Here is a 20,999-nt window from a genome sequence, read left to right as displayed (position 1 = left end):
TAAGTGGAGAAAAAAAGGGCTACGGTATATACAAGTCTTGATTCGGGATATGGATAACAGAAAGACAGCAGTGAAGAACATTGGCATGGACAGATTATGACATTATAATGTGCCAGGGGGTTTACCTTCTCATAGTATTTGACCTCGTATTCAGTGCGGCTGCTGTTTGGGTATGAGGGCTCCCTCCACACCAAGGTTATGCTCTTCTGCTCGATTTTTTCGGCTCGCAGCTCGCTGATCAGAGATGGTGCTACAAAGAGGGAGAAAGAGGAGACAAGAGAGGGGAAGAAGAGACATGAGTTTGAGGATCCCAGTTTCATTCAATATAAATGTCTTTACTTTCCTTTTTTTCCCAGTTTTACACATTCTTGACTGTGCAGGCAAAGGTCAAGGGAGGAACACAGCGAACTCCCTCACAAGGCAGATTTTGTCAGTGATATATAGTATTTACAGTACATCCTACTGTATTATCAGATGTGAAGTGAGAGAGCTAAAGCAATGTGGATGGTGGGCATAAAAGGACAGTCCAACAAAGATGTAAGGAGAGGAGGGGAACCATGGGAGAGAACAGAGGTAGGTAGGAGAGAGGTAATAGATTAATTATTGAATGACGTGTCAGAGCAGACAACTTCATCTCACTCCATGAATGGACAAAAACTAAGTACGTTTCTTTGTCTGAGTGTTTGTGTGTGTGTGTGTGTGTGTGTGTGTGTGTGTGTGTGTGTGTGTGCGCATGCGTGCGTGTGCAGCATTGAACACTGTCTGGGTCGGTACATCGGGCCTGACAATAGATCAATACAGATATGGATTGACTGACAAGTCTGTATCGACACAAGACTAACGGATGGAGACGCTCTTAATCTGAACACCCCGTTTCATCTCCGAGTCTCTCAATTAAACTGACCTCGGAACTTTTTCTGACTCAATCCAGGAGAGCCGCGGTGAAATTCCTCCTGCCAGATATTTTAGCTCTTATTGATCACAATAGAGAACAACATAGAAGATGAATTATCCGCACAAAGCTTTCCAAATTTAGATGCGGCGTGTAATGGCACTGGCTCGCTAAGCAAACAATTTCATTACTGAGAAAAGACCAGTTCCTTGTTTCTCTGTCAAAAAATGACAGACAGCACAATGTACGATAATCAGCAAGCACCACCCACTCTTCCTTAAGTGCTAATTTTTTCATGTATAATGAAGTAGGTTGAAATGGGTTGTCACTCAAAAATACTAAGAAAAATAAAGGGGTGCAGTTAGCTTAGTCAAAAGCTTTTATGTTTGGGAGGAGCGCTGCCATTAAGGCCATTAGGGTTAGGATTAGCAGGGGACATTTTTTTTTTAATGGATGATAATGCTATTTTTCACTTACTTAAACGGCTTTCAATACTCCCATTTCAAAAAGACATGATGTTCAGGATTTCCAATGGCCCGGAAGTCCCTTTTCCTTTTTTCTTGCAGTTTCTTTCTTTCCTGATTCAATTCCTGTTTGCCATCTGTTTTTATTCTTTCCATTCTCATTCCCCCCTCAGTCACCCCATCAGTTGACTGCTCCTCTTTCTTGCACTACCCACTTCCTGTTCCTCTCTTTCCTGACCTTTAACAATCAATTAATCTCTTTCTTAGACAAAAACAGCCACACTAATGAATATGTTCTGCCCGTCACTCACACATGAATGAAACTATGTGGTAACACAAAGTACTCCACACACACAGATATTACAGCCATTTTAGGCAGCAGATCAAAGACACACTCGATCTGTCTGTATCTCCCTCTCACTGTCCATCTCCATCGGTGTATTTTTTGATGTCTCTGAAAACACAGGTATTTATCCATTATTCATGGTGGTTTCTGTAAGTTTTTGTATCATAGAAGCAAGGTAGATGTGTATCTGTATGTGTGCATTTGTTTGTGCGCATGTGTCCCAGACAGAGCTGAATCTAGCAATGCATTTTATGTCCGCTCAATCAAGCTGAATGGAGGAGACAGAAAATCCAGACAGTATGATAGGTGTGGGTGTGGGTGTGTGTGTGTGTGTGTGTGTGTGTGTGTGTGTGTGTGTGTGTGTGAACTTGTGTACAGAAGGAATGTGGCTGTCTTTAATTTAAAAAGGATGACTCACATTATGAAAATAAAATAAGAAAAAGAAATTTTGTAATCGATTAAATCCCCACAGATAATAATGACATAGGCAGATATATAAGAAATATAAGAAAAAGACAACAGTGTTAAGAACACTTACTCTCAAAATTTACAGCTAATTGGCATTATGAACCCCACATGATGTGAATGCAACATAAGATATAGACACATACAGTAAGTGATAGGGGGAGGGTTGTAGAAAAGAAAGGCACTGAAAGAGAAGGAAAGAAGCTAATGAACAGTATACAGGAATGTAAATAAACACCCGCAGAGAAATTACTCTACATGATTAATGAATCTGTACAGGCATTTTTTTATATAGCTTTGAAGACATAGACTGCGGTCCAGCTCATTAGAAAATAAAGGAGTAACTCCCACAGTCCATAAAAAACAGGGGAAAAATAAGAAAAAAATAAGTATAAAATATTGAGGTGAGAAGAACAAACATTAAAGAGAAAAAGAAAAGAAAAAGGAGCTAGGTAGTAAAATGAAGGTTAACAGTGAAACGAGTTCTACCAGACACGGCTCTTTCTCTAGGCCGCTGCCACACAACACAAAGAAAAAATAAGTCTAACACACTAAACCAAGAGCACAGTGTCGACCAGCTCTCTACATCTACAACTGCAGGATATTCTTTTCTTCCTTGTGTGCTGAATTATGCATAGGACTGGTTCCTGCCCTCAAACCCCAGATCACAAAGCTAAAAACAGGTGTGCACTATTTTGATACACACAGACAATCAATGGAAGGCTCAAATACAAGAGTAATACCATGGTTTAGGTGCCGTTTCCACCTCTGCAACTGAAAAGAAGTGGGCTCTAACTTCTCTGGCAGTCAAACAAGCGATGTCTGAAATGTTAGTAACATATCTAAACCCTTTGAGGCATTCATTATAAACTACATTACATATCAGTGTATTTGGTACAGGATGCAACACGTACACTAATACATATGATCAAACATATGCAAGTGGAAAGCCTGAAAATCTCTGCTTTGTAGTTTCTAAAACATAATTTATGGTGAAAAAATACACACCAGAATTTAAATCTGATGTGTGCTGCTGCTACTTCCATTTTGTTATCTACAGTATCGTATCATACAGAAAGTGACTTCTAGGAACAAGAAGTCACAAAGAATGATGATAAAGTTTTGATCTTTTAGGGACAATTTACGAGTTTCCAAGACACACACATATTCAGCTGTTCATACAAACAGGCATATGCGCAGACCACTACTTCTGCACACAGCACACACAAGAGTATGGCAGGAAATGCCGGGTAGTGTGGGTTTGGCACTGTATTTGAGAGGAAGAAATTGATGCCGACTGCAGTCTGAAATGACTTTTGCACGCACATGTTCAGAAACACACATAAAACACAATGACTTTTGAAAGTAATATAGAAGAGGTGACGTACACAGTACACAGCAGACGTTTTCAAAGCCTCATCATGCTGCAGAAATCACATAGCAGATACACAGATAGGCACTCAAAGATATACAGCTTTTGATAAGATCCAGTATGAAAGCATTGCCTTGCACCTACAAAGTCTATAGACATCAAAGGGATACCATGATGACATCGGAAAGGTGAGAGATGAGAAAGAACAATAGATGGAGTTTGGCACAAAATGGCAAACAGGCATGGATACAAGCTTTGGATAGGTATCATACATGTTTTATAGATTCTGATTCTGACTCCATTTTTGTTGAATCCCAACATTTTCTACACCTTTGAGACATTTGTCACAAACTCATGGCCAGGAAGTTCTGCACAACAAAGTGAACATCCTTTTCATATTTGAATAAGTAAAGAAATCAAAATGATATTTATAAATCAAATGATGTATGCTGCTGTAAACTAAACGGTAACTTGTCAGAGTATGTTAAGATTATTTTGGCTGAAAGATGCGGTGAATAGTTAATTATTTGCAAAACACTGCAGTAAAATGCTTCATTATGTAAGATGGGCTTCTTCCCTTGTATTGAGCTATTCTCCTGTGGTGATAATATTTTGCCCTTTATAGTTCTAACCACAGTCAGCCATATTGTAAACACTGTACATGTGCTTTGGTGCATTCACAATCAGTAATAGCAACAGAAGCACTGGTGGTACCTAATTTGCTTTCATAAATCAAAAACATGAATTGAAAAGCATGTTTCTTAAAGCTAGTGGAGGCAATTTAATTCAGAAACATTTTTGTTATATTTGTTGAAATTCTCTTGAGGAGCAATCAATAAATAAAAGGCTAATAAATAAATAAAAGGACATGAAAATGCAAAAAAGCTGGCATCTGTTGCAGGACTGTAATAAGCACAACATTCAGTCTGAATGAAACGATTAGCTTGCCTACCTGCCTGTCTACCTGCACACACTCTGGTTATACCAGAAAATGTTTAAAAGGTTTCATTTTCAATGAAATACACCATATTTTTGTTATACTGCTTATTGCTGCAGTACCTCATTTCACCCTGTGTGTTGACCGCTTTGTTTTAGCTACAGAGTAAAGCATCCCACTTCTATTTGATCTTTGTTACTACTAGCCAATCAGATAGCAGCAGATAGCAACAGGACCCGCCCTAGCAGATTAGGGCGGGTCCTGACAAGCCAGTGTTGTCATGTTCGCAACCTAGACTGGAGCAAGAGTTTCAGAGTAGTAAGTTATTCATTTGCAACAAATGTATTGTTCATATCTTTTTACATACAGTCTATGGTTTACATGTAAAGTTTTAACTGTGCACCATCTCTACATCACAGTAACAACTTTATGTCCATTGACTGCCTGAAAGGTAGGGAGGCAGCGGGCGGACGTCTTGTCAACGTGTGGGCTGCAGCTCAGTGCGTTTCTCCCCTAGTGTTTTTGATGGCATGCCACACTAGCTGCTAGGCGAGCATTATGATGCTCGTTACAAAGTGACGCAGATAGGTTATGGAAGTAAAGGCTTGACTATAATCCAGCTGTCTTCAGGCAGTTCAGGAGCAGTGTATTCTGTGGGAGATGGTCACTCCCCTTGGGCTTTTTGCAAACGTATTACATGCACAAAAAAGAACACAATAAAAGGAAAGGGGAAAAAGCCTAAAAGCATAATATGACCTCTTGAAGTTTAAATTCAGACCCTATTCTTGATACACAATCCCACAGACACTGGAGGTTATGTGGCAGCCCTGTTTCTCAGGTCTCTATGGCAGGTAGATCTATGGAAAGACTTTGGCACAAAATGGCAGCTGCTGCTGTAGGCTTTTGCATCCATGTGTGCAGAGGCAGTGGAGGTGCAACTGGCATCTCTGTGTCGTTATCAAAGGAGACAGGCAGAGGAGCTGCTCTCCCCAGGGGTGACTGCACAAGCACAGCTGAACATCTCGTAGTCATTCTTACTTTTCTATTTTGTCTTCCTCGCCTCTACTGGTCTTCTCTCTGGAAATTCACTCTCGTCATCTCCACATCTCCTTATTTCTCCTTTTCCCCAACGCAGCTCCAATCTCCAGTACTGTTCTCGGGGGAATCCGCTGTTCCCCCCAGACCTGTTTGTGCCTCTGCTGAGATAACATCCATCTTGTCAGGAGGGGGATTTCATTGTTCTGTTGTTCTGCTTCTCACCATCTCCACCGCATGTGCAACTTTCCACGCTCCTGTGTGCCTGCGCATATTAAGGAGTGAGGGACTGTATGTGTGTTTGGAATGAAGAGAAGAAGATGGCAGAGAATACTATAAGTCGCAGGCAGGAATGATTGAGAGAGATGTATCTGACAGGCATCTTCATGTTCAAAGGGTTAATGGGAAGCAATAGCGTTTTTCCCTCTGGACACAGCGCCACTGGCTTCTACCTGGGGTTAAAAGTATAGTGCAACGATTTATGTGACTGACAGCAGAGGAGTGGGAACATTACGTTTCTTCTGGTTCAGCTGTCCCTGGGGCTTTTTATACACCTACTGCCACAAGCATTTCTGCCACTGGTTCCAAAATCCCAATGGAGTGTGCATTTGCACATGCAATTCTAATTCTAACAAAATCATTAAAGTTTCAAGCAGCCAAAGAGCGGTGTGGTTAACTTTTCTTTTCTTTTTTTTTTTAAGTCTTTTCGGTCATTTTAACTTTACAGTAACGGGTGTCTACAAGCTTATCGATGCAAAAAGCATATCAGAAAATATGTAATGTACCATTGCATTTAGTTCCTCGCCAGATTTCACTGAGACTTTAAGTTTTCAAATGTTCTTATGAAAAGACACTTGACTATCTGAAGGCAGAATCCACTGCTGCACACTTTCAACTATCTTTCGCTTGGAGAAATAGTATCCTCCCAGACGGTAACCTTAAAGCATTGCATTCCTGATGAAATTAGAAGCACACCGAAGAGGTTTTCAGCAGCTCTTTGATGTAAGAAAAAAGGTGGAGCATTGAAGAATTGCATCTATCTGTCTAAATATCTAAGCAATCCAAATACATGTACAGTGCAATACATACAATGTAAAACCATGATACAAAATAATGGTGTGAGCAATAAAGCAAAAACACAATGTAACAGCTGAAAAGTGTCCTTATAAGGCACTAAAGCACAGCGTTTAAAATATTTGTCGACAAAAACACACAGTTAACATTTTGTCTTTAAATTGAATCAGAAATCTGAAAGACTTCGAAGGTGGCTAACTAAAATAAGCTGGCATCTTTAAGTGTCTTTAAACATCACACCTTTGAGTGAATAATGAATGAAGACATGGTGAAACGGAAACAAACATTTAGACAATTCCAATCTGTTCTGTTCAAAACCACAACATCTTTATTTCACGGTGCACCAGGTGATTATACGTGCGTGCATGTGATTGCAGCCTAATCTAATGATGTTGTATATAAGAGAAGCTACCCCACCCAGGTCTCACTATCTTGCAGTGGGTCTTGCTGTTTTAATCTGCTGCTTTCAGCCTGCCCCAGCAGTGGCGCGCTATCTGGCAAGCTGTCTCTGCTCACCACTCGCAGTCTAATCTGCCCTATCAGCATCCAACCACCTGGACACATCATCCCAATACACATGCATACACACAATTATTCTGCTCTGCACCAAACAACCAAAGTAGGATCATACTGTAATAAGGAGCAGCGGTAGGAAGGAAGGGGGAAGGGAAATATGATATGATCCAGGATCCAGCTTCAGAGGTGAGGTAAGCAGATGCAGTCAGAGTCAGGTATTATCTGTATTATTACCATTCGTATCAGTAAAGGAAGAAAAGGAGAGGGGAGGTGTTTAAAGGGAATGAGTTCAACAGACACACATTTGGATATTTTTGTCTGAGAGTGGGAGGAATTGTGCAGGGAAGACACCTGGATGGGGCACATTTTCATCTAAACTACAAGATTATAGGTTGCAGGGACTTGATCCGCCTAGTTGTGTGCAAGTGTGTGAATGTGTGCGTTTGTGTGAGAGATACTGGTGTCTCGTTGTGTAACAGAGAGGAGACTCTCAGTGATGGAATGATTTAATGTGTCAATCAGTAGGTGGGTGGGCGAGTGAAAGAACAGAACAGAGAGCAAGCCAACAAGCAAGACAAGGCAAAATGTCTCTCGCTGTAAGATATATTCCAAAGGGCCTGATCGACATAATCCAGCCGTGCAAACAAAACACCAAAAACCCACCAGGCACTGAACATAAGCTTACAATGAAATGTATGAAATACATGAAAGTAACGATTGATAATAAACTGGTATTAGCGGTTTTTGTCTAGTGAGTTTAGAGGATGATATCAAGAAAAAGAAAATGAGAAGCTGCTTTATGTCAAAAACCACCTATTACCTGTTGGCCTGACCTTTATAGAGCCAACAAGTCTGTCAAATCTGGCATCCCACACTCCCACCAGGGCAGAGCGACTGGGGCTGACTTGCTTAAACTGCTCTTGACAGCTGCACACCAACGGATTCTGAACACTTTTTGGGCCAAGTGTGCTTTAGCCTAAAGGCAGTAGCATGGTCTGATCATGACACGTCCGTCAAGCCAGACAGCCTTTTCCCAGAGTTTCAAACAAATAAAAACACAGGCCCCACACACACACTCAGAAAAAAAACACACACATGCTGTAGAGTGGCTGACCTAAACCTGCTGCAGGAGATTGGCTCCGCATGTGAAGAAAAGCTCTATGTGCCCTGACAGACTTGGAAGGGGAGTGAATGCATGCACACATATGCTCACATCTCTGCATTCTCTTTCTTTCACTACTGACATAGTGCAAGTGCAAAGTCAAGTCAAGTGCGAGCCAAACATGTTGAGAGAGGAGGGTGTCATATATTGGATGCTATGTTTGGAGAATGCAGCACTGCTTAAAGTATTCACGTCTTTCAATTAAATCAGATAGCAATGCTGCAATATAAAATTGCTCCATTTAAAGTCCTTAAAGGAAAATGCCCCCTACGCGAAAGTACTGTAATCAAAAGTATAAAAAGTATAAAACTCATAATTCAGAAAACATAACCCTCTAAGTGTTATACTATATATTGTTAGATCATTATTACTGATAGATTAATTTAAAGTAGTATTTTACTGCTGGTTGATGAGCAAATTTTGACAATTTTATACACTGTTAGGTAGTTTAATCTTTAACAGTGCACCATATCTTTTGAGCTGATCATATATTTTGTATATCAAACCGTAGTTCATAAATTAAGCTGTCAAATAAATATAGGGAGTGATTAGCAACAGTACACCGCTAGGAGAATATGAGAAGGACAGGAGATAAAGAATAGATTAAACAAACCTACAGTAAATGCTAAGACAAAAACACAGTTTCTTTTTTATGCATACCAAGATAGGTATAAGATGGTCTTCGATGAAAACCAAAATATTTCATAAAAAAGTATAGTGTATATACTTCTAAAGACAATTGGAGGCACAAAATTATGTAAAAGAGGCCCAGTGAATGACAAAGAAGCGTGTATGTGTGTAATGTTGGACTGATGAGCTGAACTGTCTGTCACCCACCTACTGTTGTATCAGGAAGGAGCACGCTGTCATTCACAAAGACAGCTGCACAACTTTCTCTCTATCTTTGGCACAGCAGGATGCCGCCAACCTCCCTTCCCCTCCAGCAACAAACCCCACCAAAAAAAACAAAAAACAAAGATGGCACAAACACACAACCGCAGCCAAGCTCTCTCAACATAGGCACGATAAAGACACACAAGGTATTAGAAGGAGAAAATGAGAGATGAGAATGATTCTGAAGTTTCAATATTTCTTTGTAGTCTCTTCTTGACGATAAGAGAAAGAGCTCTCACCCGTTTCCTTTCCCTCCTGAAAGGGATTTGGATAAAGATGCACATAAAAAAAATACCTCAAGCCCTGTATAATACTCTGATTATGAAGATAAAATTGAGTGTGTACGTGTGTGTCATCAACTACCTCTAAGCTTTATTTTTGTTCCTAAATGAACTCCACAATTCCCAGAACAACAAGAAACAACTGGTAAAATCCACATACAGAGCACACATACTAAAGACCCTGAGAGTGCCTCTTCATAGACTCCAATTATAAGCCAAGAGGTAGGCAATTAAAATTCCCATCACAGGGTGAAAAGGCGTCTTAAGTGTCTGGGCTATAGTCCTGAAAAGTAGCTTGATGACTCTATTCATTTGGTGCCTGCTGAAGCCTCACCTTCCCATCACTTCTAATTAAGGAGGCAAAAAGGATCCAAACGCCTCCATGCAGAGGGCTGGAGGCGGGGATCAGGGAAAGAAGGTGGAGAGGTGTAAAAAAAAATAATAATAATAATTTAAAAAGGCTATTGGAACCTAAATGACAAAGAAGCAGAGGAGCACTTATTCAGTGGATGAAAAAAATAAAACACAAAACAGGACTTGACAGTTTTTCTCTGTCACGATGCTGGAAAGGTGTGATCCCAAATCACTTCATGCTCAAACTTATAAATATTCAAACAGTCAAACTGAAACGTGTACTCAGAAGCCAGAAGCCAGAGTTCTTAGAAAATCATGAGAGGCGTTAAATCAAGAGAGTCAGGGACAACGCTAACTCCATCGTTCTGTTTAGCCTCCCCTCTTATCTTCTTTCCTTCCATCATTCAAACATCCAATATTCGCTTTTCCTCAATTCTTTGACCCTACAGGAAATAGCATACCAGGCAGTAGTGCAAAGTAAATAAGTCCATTTATCCAACCAGTGTACAATAGGTGAGTTAAATTTTGAGTTGTTCTTTGTGTTTACGCCACTACATTTATTTAACCGTTATAGTTACCAGTTACTTTACATTACAAACAATGCAATGAGCATTTAAAAAAAAAGCAGTGTTTGGTCCAGGCCATAGTTGTTAGCAGTTCCACCTAAGAGATCCCCACTCTAACGTTCACAGGGGATTTAATTAAAGTAATTTTCCTAGGGCCAAAGAAGTAAACATCTTAAATATTTCACACAAAAACATTAATGAATATTCCAAATATATTAACACAGATATGTGTTGCAGAAACTTGTTTTTCTCCCTTCCTACCCCATTAATATAATAATACTTTCGTTACTTTAAGTCCATTTGTCTGATAATACTGTTCTTTTACTCAGCTATTTATGTAGTTGCAGTGGAGTATTTTCTCTTGCACTTTTTAGGTAAATGATCTGAGAACTTCTTCCACCATTGATACCAGGATTCTACTACAGTTCTTTTGATTTCTGCTTTCCTCAACTTTATAATTTTATTCTTCTGTATTCTTACACTCTATATCCTGTGCTGCTTGTCTCACCTTTCCTCGCTTGCTTCTAGTCGCTTTTGACTCTTTATGTACCTCTTATATTTCTTCCTTTTCATCTGTAGACCTTACTGTCCTTCTCTCAGCTCCTAACTTTTATCCACACATGAGAACTTGTAAATGTACTCCTTAAGCAGTTTTCGAAGATACTTAATATTTAAAACATCAGATAGCTCCAGATAGTTCAAACAAAAAAAGTTTCTCCTGTCAGTGGCTTTTGCTCTTTACCCTCTGCCTCCTTTCCTTTCCCCAGCACCCAGAAAGCATTCTGCTCACAATGCAACACCGCTCACCTCTCCCCTTCCCTCCACTTCTATATTCATCCCTCTCTCCTCTCCTCCCTTTATGCGTTCATCTCTCAGGCCCATGTAACTCCGCAGGGACCAGCCATCTAAAGCCCGGCCAGTAATCCTCTCAGGATATTGAAATGCCAATCCTTCCTCCTCCCTGACCCGCACCTCCACCCCATCTCTACAGCCTTCCTGCATCTCTCTTTTCTTCCCTGCCTCAGCTAAAGCGCTTTGGGTGTACCACTGGGGGCCAAGACATTCAACCCAAGTGTGTTTTGATCGCACACAAAACACACACACCCACACACACACACACACACACACACTGAACAATTCAGGGGCAGGATGTCGTTATCCCATCATGCACAAATCAACCATGAAGCAATGCACAGAGCATATGGCATGCAAGCATGGTAAAGCACACACATGAAAATATGTATATGGCCTGGTGCATGCAAAGCAGCTCACACACACACACACACAAACACGCACAGTATGCATTCCTAATCCACAGCTGGATAAAGGGCCTCATGAGCCCCGGGCAAAACTGATCCCCCATTTGCCCAACCCATGCCCCATCTCCTCACGCAACTCCAGTCATGTTTCTAGTCCCCTCTCTCCTCTTCCCTTTTATCCATCCATCCATCCATGACACACCATGCAAAACTCCCCCCTTCCCCTTGGTGGCCTGGAGAGTCCTGATAAAACCCCATTTGTCTGGGAGAAATCCACTCCTCTGCTGTGCATGTGCAAGCATCCGGTTTGAGGAGATCCTTTAAAAGAATTTAATAAGTTTTTGGTTTGTCACTACATTTAATATGCTGTCTCAGGTGCATTTCATCCACAAATAAATAAAATCTTATGCATAGATGTAGACTGACCCTGTGTGTCTCTGTGTGTGGTTGGAGTGATTTGGCCATAATATAACACCCCTTAGCACTTTTTCTCTACCAATCTCAGACCGTGCCCTTAAATCTTCAGGCTCTTTTGGCCCTCAGCCGCCAGCTAAACCATACCACCCGCTGCTAACAAGCTTAGTGTGCCCAAAAAAACTAATATTGTACAGTAAGAGGAGAGGGGGAAAGAGTTGTAGAGAGTATAGAGAGAAGCAGAGAGGTGAGGAGGAAGAGGGCAGCAGTGATTATGTCAAGACAGGTGGCGAGAGGAAGAGAGGATAGCGGAAAGAGTGGTTGTAGATGGAAAGGCAGGAGGAGGAGGGAGAGAAATTACAATCTAAGAATAGTGACTTTATGGGAAGAGTAGGAAAAGATAGGGTGGGGGAAATGAGGAAGGAAATAGAGAGTAAAAAAAGAAGAGATCGGTATACAGAAGAGAGGAGTAGGTAAAAAAAAAAAAAAAAAGTAATGAAGAGATGATGAGTGAGGTGGCAAGAGAGAAAGAGAGTGTGTGTGTGTGTGTGTGTATGTGCTGGTATGTGTTAGCTTTGTTCCAAATCCTTGCTGCAGTATTCATAAAGGTCAGTAAGTTTTGATGGTGTAAAGTCTTGGTGTGGAGGCGCACACACATGTACAGACACAAGGCTGAGATCTGTGCAGGGATGGGATTTATTTATTTTTTTATTGTCTACCTGACCTGGCTGCACAGGATTTCCGACCATTACCGCCTGCTCCTGCAGATGAGCTACCTCACTTCACAGTGCACGGGGGATCTCACTCCCAAACTCCAACAATGTTTTCCATTGTTGGTCTTATTCTGTAGTGAAAATATAGTGCTTATGGATTTAGTATGGACCAACATACTACCTACTGTGTAGTGGACAAAAACATTATGGGTCTGTCCCCATTTCTCTGGTTTTTGTTGTCTCCCATGGCAACAAAATGCTGAAATCCTTTAGATAGGAAGTTGTGTTAATGTTGGTGAATCAAATATGGATTAGGGATGCCATTTTGTTTACTTTTTCGTCAAGAGATATACATTTTAAATGTCTAATTGACTACATGACTAGTTTGATAATTATTTAATTTAGTACTATATTTTTAGGGATAGTTTACTGGTTTACATGCTTTCTTAAACCCGATAATAATAATAATAACAGTTTATTATATGTGCGTGTATAAAATGTCATCTAGCTCAAGTTTCATCTACATCAAGCCTTAATTCTGTTTCCACTAGCATTACTGAAAATATATGCCATGCCTGATACAAGTGAGCATGTTCCTAATCCCACTGCAGTCCTATAATACTAATGCAGGTGCATACAGACATTCACACAGCACAATCCCACCTGACCCTAAGGGAGATGTGTCCATTGAAAAGAGCAGGCAAGAGGCTTTACAGCTGGTTAGCTGATCTGAACCATGCTTTGCCTCGTCATGTGTGGAAAACACAGGTCTTTGAACAAAAGCTTACATGCAACTGATGAAGTCAGGAGAGGTAAGGAAAGACCCACAAAAAGTAATTCAAAATCAAATACCATTTTAAAAATCTCTCCCTCGCTCTCTCTCTCTCTCACACACACACACACACACACACACACACGGGCTGCATTAAACACCCCACCCCAAATGTCAGTCTAAATCCTCCCTGACACAGAAAGTCTTCTGAAGCCCCTGCAAACACACTCTCCTAACCCCATGTCCAATCCCTCTGGGATGACACGGTTAGCAGGACAACTCACACCCTAATACCCCATAATAACCACAAATCAACGCCATGGCAACTGCTGACAAGACAGACTGACAGGGAAGGGGAGATATAAGGGAGAAAGGTTGAAAGAACTGGGGACGGGGAAAGTAATCACCACAGGTTTGTCCATTTCTGATATATTGTCCCTAACCTTGTAGCTTGGGGTTTTTGGCTAGCTAAATCCCTTTAGAGAGGGAGCTGTTGCTTGTTAGTCATGTTAGCGTCAGCTGTAGATTTCAACTGAGTGAGATATGAGTAGAAAAGACAACAGATATTCTAGAAAAAGAATGTAAAAGCATGTTGCTCTGATTTTAACAACGTGGCATTTCTTTAGCTTTGTCTTTAACATCCTTCCACTATATTGTAGGACCTCAAGGCTTTCACTAGCCCTCTCATAAAAACAGTTTTCAGAAAACAAGCTTAAACAAGCTGACATTACACAATCTACCCAGGATGAAAAATACACACATTTGAAGTAAACCAGTGATTGGTGAAGAGAGTTGAGCATTTAACAAGTTAAGAGTTGAAGGTGAGATTTTTTTCTCAGGATTTGGTGCACCAAACAAAAGTCAAATGGACAGTGAACACTGATTTTAATTTGTCAGGTGGTCAGTTCCCCTAAAATAGGATGACCATGATGTTCTCTGTCTACTGGATGTGTAAGAAAGCAAATGCGTGCTAAAAGGTATATAGTAACAACTTCTTGAAATTGCAGTCTGTATGTCTGAACTTTTATTTTGTTCGATCAGATATTGATAAATGCAGCTTCAATTTGAAAATCCAATGAGCGCCGCTTGGCTCTAATTAGCCAATCCGTGCCAGGGGTGGGACTAATGTAAAATGTTGTGAAGTTGTGCACCAGAACAAGGAGGGGTAAAAACAACAATGGCACCCGCTAAAAACTAGACAGACACTGAAAATGTAGTCTCACAATAGACAGCATATCTTGTCATTATTGTAGTTTGTATTTTTTCGTTCCACTCTTAAAACCCCGGCTAAACCAGTATGTTGGCATGGCTACACAACAGTGTCGACTTAAAATTACATTAGATTCAGACAGATTCAGTATGTTGGTCTCTAGTGATTGGTTAGGGAAAACAGAATCCCTCTCCACCACAGAAAACGGAGGCAATGTAAAACTGAAGGTAGAAATGGGGTGCAACAAGTTGACAATTGTCTGATATCAGGCAAAGGGTTTACTGATGGATAAGCAGGAAATGCTCTACAGTACGGGGGTTTGGCGCATACTGGACACATACAGCCTATGGCTGCCCTTAAGCCTCTCAATCACCCTATAGTCCAGGTGTCCCGATGATACACTTACATAACATTTACAGCTGGTCCACAAGATAATCTGGGCCACTGAGAAGCACACACGTTCATTATAAATACTCTCAACCAGCCCTGGAATTTCATCATTGTAGGGGAAAGGCCTCTTAGTCTTTGGTGCTTTCAATTTCTTGAGAGCACAAAGGCCAAATGCCAGGGCAAAAAAATAAACTAAGATTCTAAGTCCATGGAAATAATGAATTTAACTTAAACCAATTGGAAACTATACTACTAGACACCCATTTCCAGGAATAACGACTAAAATAACATACCCAAAATTAATCAGTAATAACTCCTCAACCATTAGGCCTAGATGCATAATTCTGGTCTGCTTTCATAGGTCAGAGGCTAAGGAATATGAATCACCAAAACTATTTATTTTTCTGTTTAAGAGTAAAGAGAGATGCAATAAAGGAAATATATTTTCATCCTTGCCTGGTATAAAATCTATATTCTAATAGCAATATCACCATCAAAACCATCATTCAACTCATTATAATGCAACTCATTATCTTCTAATACACCTGGAATACAACTGTAACTGTAAATTTGATGAAAAGAAACTAATATACAACGGTTATTACACAATTTTTCAAGGAGACAAGGTGAATGTCCATGTTTTGGCCATATTTATTGTTCACTTTTATTGGGAGTTTTCTTCAAAACACTATTTCTGTCCATACAAACCACATTCCAAATAACAGCTTCCAAAACATTGAAATATTGATAAAAACCGTGAATATCGATATTATATTGAACATCCCTGTGGCCAAAAGCACTCCCATGCTTTACAAGCCCACAACTTGAAGAGAACATCCTACAGGGCTGTAAGTGAGCTCTTCGTCTTGAGCAGACGAATCCTTTGGTATACATTTATTTTTATTATTATCTGGCTAATAACTGTGAGTTTTGTGATTTGAGTGATATTAGTTACACAGCGGATCAGAGCTGGAGCTGAGCTTTCATTAGAGTGGTCAGATGAGAGATATATGGATGGCAATAAATGCATGTACAGTGATTGCAGAGCGATTTATTTTGAGATATAAGTTCATTAGATGCTTGGTGTTTGATGTGTGTTCAGAGTGGATAAAAAGAATTGGTTTGACATTCTAGTTGAGCCTCCTAGCTTCACGGAGGTGTGTAGTATGCCTAGAGTGACAAAATACTAGGATGGTCCATGGATTTTCAATTTGTATTTTGCACCAAAAATGCATGCTGCCCCCAGTGTCGGGGGCGTCTGTGTTCAACTGGTTGGGGGTGTTGACAGAAGGTCAGGCTAAATAATGACATTGTACTCAATACTGTGAGACATTCATGTTTTTTTGTATTAATGTGAATGGCCACGATAACTTATCTAATAGTCTAATAGTTAGTAACAACAATTTACAACAAATTTGAAATGTTAAACACTACAGCAGACACCAACATTAGCATACTGTATGTCAAAGAAGCCACAGCTGAACACAGGGATAACAACAGGTACTAATGCATGAGAACTGAAGGAGATTGAGAGACGGCGCCTAGACGAGAGAGAAAGAGATGTGACCCATGAGCGGTTCATCATAGTTTATAATAATGCGATAATTAGCTCAGCCTAATAACAATTCAGAATGACAAAAGACACTGGTGTCTAAAACCATATTGAACAGAATGATGCAGAGGAGAACATAGCCAAATCAGATGGCATATAATTCTTTGAACGGCATAAGGCCAGATGAAGGGGGCACTTCCTGCCCTGCTCTAAACATCAAACTCCTTAAAGCTACACTACTTGTGCACACAGAGGCAGGGCACTTTCACACTAAAAGACTCAATACAAGTTTTTATTTACATGCAAACCTCTTACTTCATTCATCAATTAAGTGAAAGTATGCCTACCTTTGCAATCATAAACACACTGTTATAGCTCAATGAACTCACTTGAAACTAACCAGAGACCCATACTGAGTGCTGCTGCCACCTCAGCACTCGCATATGACTAGCACCTCTCTATTCATTATGTAGCACATTTCTCTAAGCTAATTTCCAATTAGTGGCAAAAACACACTCTGCCATTCTCACTTTCTCATTGTTTCTTCATCACCTTCTTCCTTGTGCACCACCTTTCAGTCTCTCTGCCCTCATGATACATTTGCTTCATTATGCGTCAATCTCTTCGGAATAATATTTCTTTCAGCATTTTCAAATGAAGGATTTGCAAAGAAACAGAGTAAACAAGCCTTTTCGAAAATGTGTGTGCATTTGTGTATTAGAGGGAGTTTATCAGCATTCAAGCCAGAATGTGTGTGTCTCTCTCTCTCTCTCTCTCTCTCTCTCTCTCTCTCTCTCTCTATATCACACACACACACACACACATATATATATATATATTTTAATATTATTGTGTGTGTGTTTGGTCTTTTCACACTTGAGCGCCTCCAAATACAACCGTTGCAGAGCTGGTTGACACGGCTACTTGGGAAAGTGTGTTTTCAAGTCCCTGGCTAATGGCCTGCCGAAGATTTCTGCTGCTGAAAATGACATCACCTCCACCAGTGAGACTTTTTGCTCTGTCTGCAGTGACGGGCACACTGTCAGTATGGGGAAGGAGTCTGTGTTGCTATAAGCATACACACAAATGAAAGTCACTTTAACTGGATGCACATTTGGTTTTGAATGCCTTTGTGTATGTGTGTACTCTACTGTATGTTGCTGTATGCATGTTGAGAATCTACTTTACAAGCGTATTCAAAAGGTCAGTGTCTAGGAGTGTACATAAATCTATTTCTGAACAGAGTGTGAATGTACATGCATATACTTTGTGGGTATGTGTGTATAAGCATATAAGCTGCCCACCCTTGCTGAACTGACAGCTGCCTCCACTAATGTTAAAGGAAGTTGGCCTTTTGTGTAACAAGACCTTGAAAGCCAGAGGTGCTTTTTCACACAGCTAAGGCCATTTTTTTAGGTGATTTTTTAGTATGCCATGTAGTAAACTGATTACATAAGATTACGTCCTGTAGTTGTGAATAGAGTCTTTTCCCAACAGGCAGGTTTTAAACATTAGAACAATCTATATCAAAATAGCACAGATATTACTACAAAAAGACTGCAAATTCAGTCAAATCAGCAGGGACTTAAAATGTGGCAAACTGCAAGATATTCAAAATGAGAAACACACAGAGCTGATTTAAAATTCATTTTTAGCTGACAAGTAATGTAGTCTAAGTGCACTAAGCATTAAAGAGATGTTCAAGTGTGCTGGTTTGTCTATACATCTTCTTCTTGGAGATACAGTGTGACCTCACTCTTGCTCAGCAGTTTGTTTCCTGACTGTGCAGACTTGTACTGTGACTTAAGATGTAAAAAGCTCTTTCCTTGTGCATGCTGTGTGCGAATTTGTGCAATCAATCAAACTGGGACTCACCAGGCAAGCTTGTTGACACGTTGACCTGGGTGTAGAACCTCTTGTTGGGCAGCAGCTCTGACACTCCGTTCAAGGCTTCTACAGTAAACGTGTAGTTGGTGTTGGGGAGAAGATTGACCACAGTCACCGTCCTTTCAATCAAGCCAACCTGCTGAGGGACAAAGCCAAGACTTGCTCCGCACGGCTCGCAGTGCCTCCCGATGCACCTCCGGCACCCCACGCTGTATGTCAGATCCGCCCTGCCTCCTGTGTCGGATGGTGCGGCCCACTCCAAGATTAGTGTGGACTGCTTCAGGGTGTAGACCAAGTCTCTAGGTGGGGAGGGGGGCCCTGGAGAGACAAGAGAAAGAATTTTGGTTTATTATTACAGCCCTACAGAATTTAGTCTTTTTTTGAAAATAAACAAAGACACTAGACAATATGTCTAGATACCATCTTTTGTAAATATCAGTATTTAATAAAACATCATGGCTTCTGCAATTCTTAAGAAATGCCAAGCAATGGATTTAAACGCACACGGAGCAGCCGCATTACGTACTGAAAAACTATTTCCCTTTGTCCACTTATTGTAACTGTAAAAGTGAAGCTGGGCATTTCTACAGGCCTTTAAGAGACTAACACATGCTAACATCATGTTGCATACACACCATAATACCCAATGTATTTGCATAGACTCAGTTTGCACAACACGCAAGGATAATCCTGTAGGCTTTGGTGTTAAACAATTGTGATTTGAACCCTTGGACCATAATGGGAAGAGGCAATTGAAAATGTGGAGTTGTTGCTGTGATATTATGATTATTGTGGTTTGGTAGTGGGAGTCAAAAAAACAAACATTTATTGGATTGGGATGGAGAAGACAGACAGACAGGAAAGCACTTAGGAATAGGACTAAGGCTAAAAGCAGTAGCTATGTGTATGTAAGAGATAATAAAACTCTTTCCAACGTGTGAATTTAATGGCTTATCCATGACAATGCCTTTTGTCTGAACATGTTCGTATAAGCATGGATAGCACATTTTTCCATTATGTACTGATGTCAACAGTGCTGCGTGGAGAAAATCCTGCACTTACCATCAGTAAATAAAAGTGAGTTGCCATGGACAAAGCTTTTAAGGCTCTCCCGGAACATCAGTCTGATATGATATGAGGGTACTGATTTGCCAGATGCATCTTAAGAGTCTGAGCTGGCCCTTGGCCATGTCAGAACTTGTGGTGAAATGCTTTAGGCAAAACATGAGACAATTATAATTTATGTCTGAATCACACTTGTCAAAGCCAATGAAAATGTAGGAACTGTAGGAAAATTACATCAGTCTTTAGACCACTGTCAGATGCACGGGGATTTGGATATAATTTAAAAAATAGGGCGTTTTATAATCAACTGCCACATGTGAAAAAAAGCTAAAAATAAAATATACAGTCCAGTATTTAAAGGCCTTTAAAATATCAAGCTAGAGGCCTGTATCTCATCATTAAGTCACTCTCCTTACTGACCTGTACCTTTTCCTGCAGGTCCTTGCACACGGAGGCTGAATAGAGCTTAGGTCCATTAAAGCCATGAATTTTATATGCGTCCCTCCTTGTATATGTGTGTGTGTCTATGTGCTGTGTCATGAATAAGTGAAGGTGTGCTGCTCTGTGCGTGCTGTCAAACACGTCACACACCACAGCTGCATCCCGCTCCCAGACACACGTGGAGCACAGAGTTACATAAGACCAGAAAGCATTCAGCGTGAACACACATACACAAGCACACATACACAGATGTAGACACAGCTGGGCCTTTTTAGTCACATTGCTCTCCCTCTTTTCATCTTTGAATCAAAGTGCCGCTTATTAAAGCTTGACCTCCCCAACTCCCTTGCCCCTCTCTTTCCCATCTTTTGCCCTCTTTTACGCTCCATCTTTGTCCATCTTCCATTTCCATTCCCCCCGTCCATCAGAATCACTCTTTGACTGCCTCCGTTGCTCCAGCATACTACACTAAACAAATCAAAACTTGCTCTTGATGTTGTTTTAACAACTTTGCACTCACTTGCACTTGAGGCATTTTGGTATGCACCCGTTGATAATGCCCATTGTAAATCAAAACAACAAATTGATTATAAGGACACTTTTGCACATGCTCACAATAAAGCATGTGCTGCAGTGTGTGTGCATTCCGGCGTTTGATCCACATTCATAAACCAATGGAAGCTTATTTTCAATTCCCTGAGGAAATTCAGGGGAATCCAATCACACGTTTACGGACGGCTTTTTCAAAGATGTGTCAAGCAGGCCAGAGTCTCTTTTGAATGTCCTTCAGAACTCTTCAAAGTAAAAGCTCTCAATAAACTTGACAAAAAACATTCTTGCACTTTTATTTTGGAGGCACAATCACTTAAAAGTAAGTGACTGTGTGAGTAACTGTAGCTATCATGACAGATCTATTTCCGCACCAGCCATAATCAATT

The 20,999-nt window shown here is 40.5% G+C and overlaps 1 protein-coding gene across 2 annotated transcripts in view; it reads right to left on the bottom strand.

Moving 5' to 3' along the window:
- The window catches only part of LOC123976106 (ephrin type-A receptor 7-like), a 157,785-nt gene that overhangs the window by 30,102 nt on the left and 106,684 nt on the right, over positions 1-20,999 (bottom strand). For both annotated transcript variants that reach the window (XM_046057943.1, XM_046057944.1), the window contains exons 5-6: positions 18,544-18,873; positions 126-250 (exon numbers count right to left, since the gene is read on the bottom strand). In XM_046057943.1, coding sequence (XP_045913899.1) covers positions 126-250; positions 18,544-18,873 — 455 coding nt within the window. The remainder of the gene's footprint in view (positions 1-125; positions 251-18,543; positions 18,874-20,999) is intronic.

This window comes from Micropterus dolomieu, linkage group LG09 (genome assembly GCF_021292245.1).
Source record: "Micropterus dolomieu isolate WLL.071019.BEF.003 ecotype Adirondacks linkage group LG09, ASM2129224v1, whole genome shotgun sequence".
Classification (NCBI taxonomy): Eukaryota; Metazoa; Chordata; class Actinopteri; order Centrarchiformes; family Centrarchidae; genus Micropterus; species Micropterus dolomieu.
This window is presented reverse-complemented; position numbering and strand designations above follow the sequence as displayed.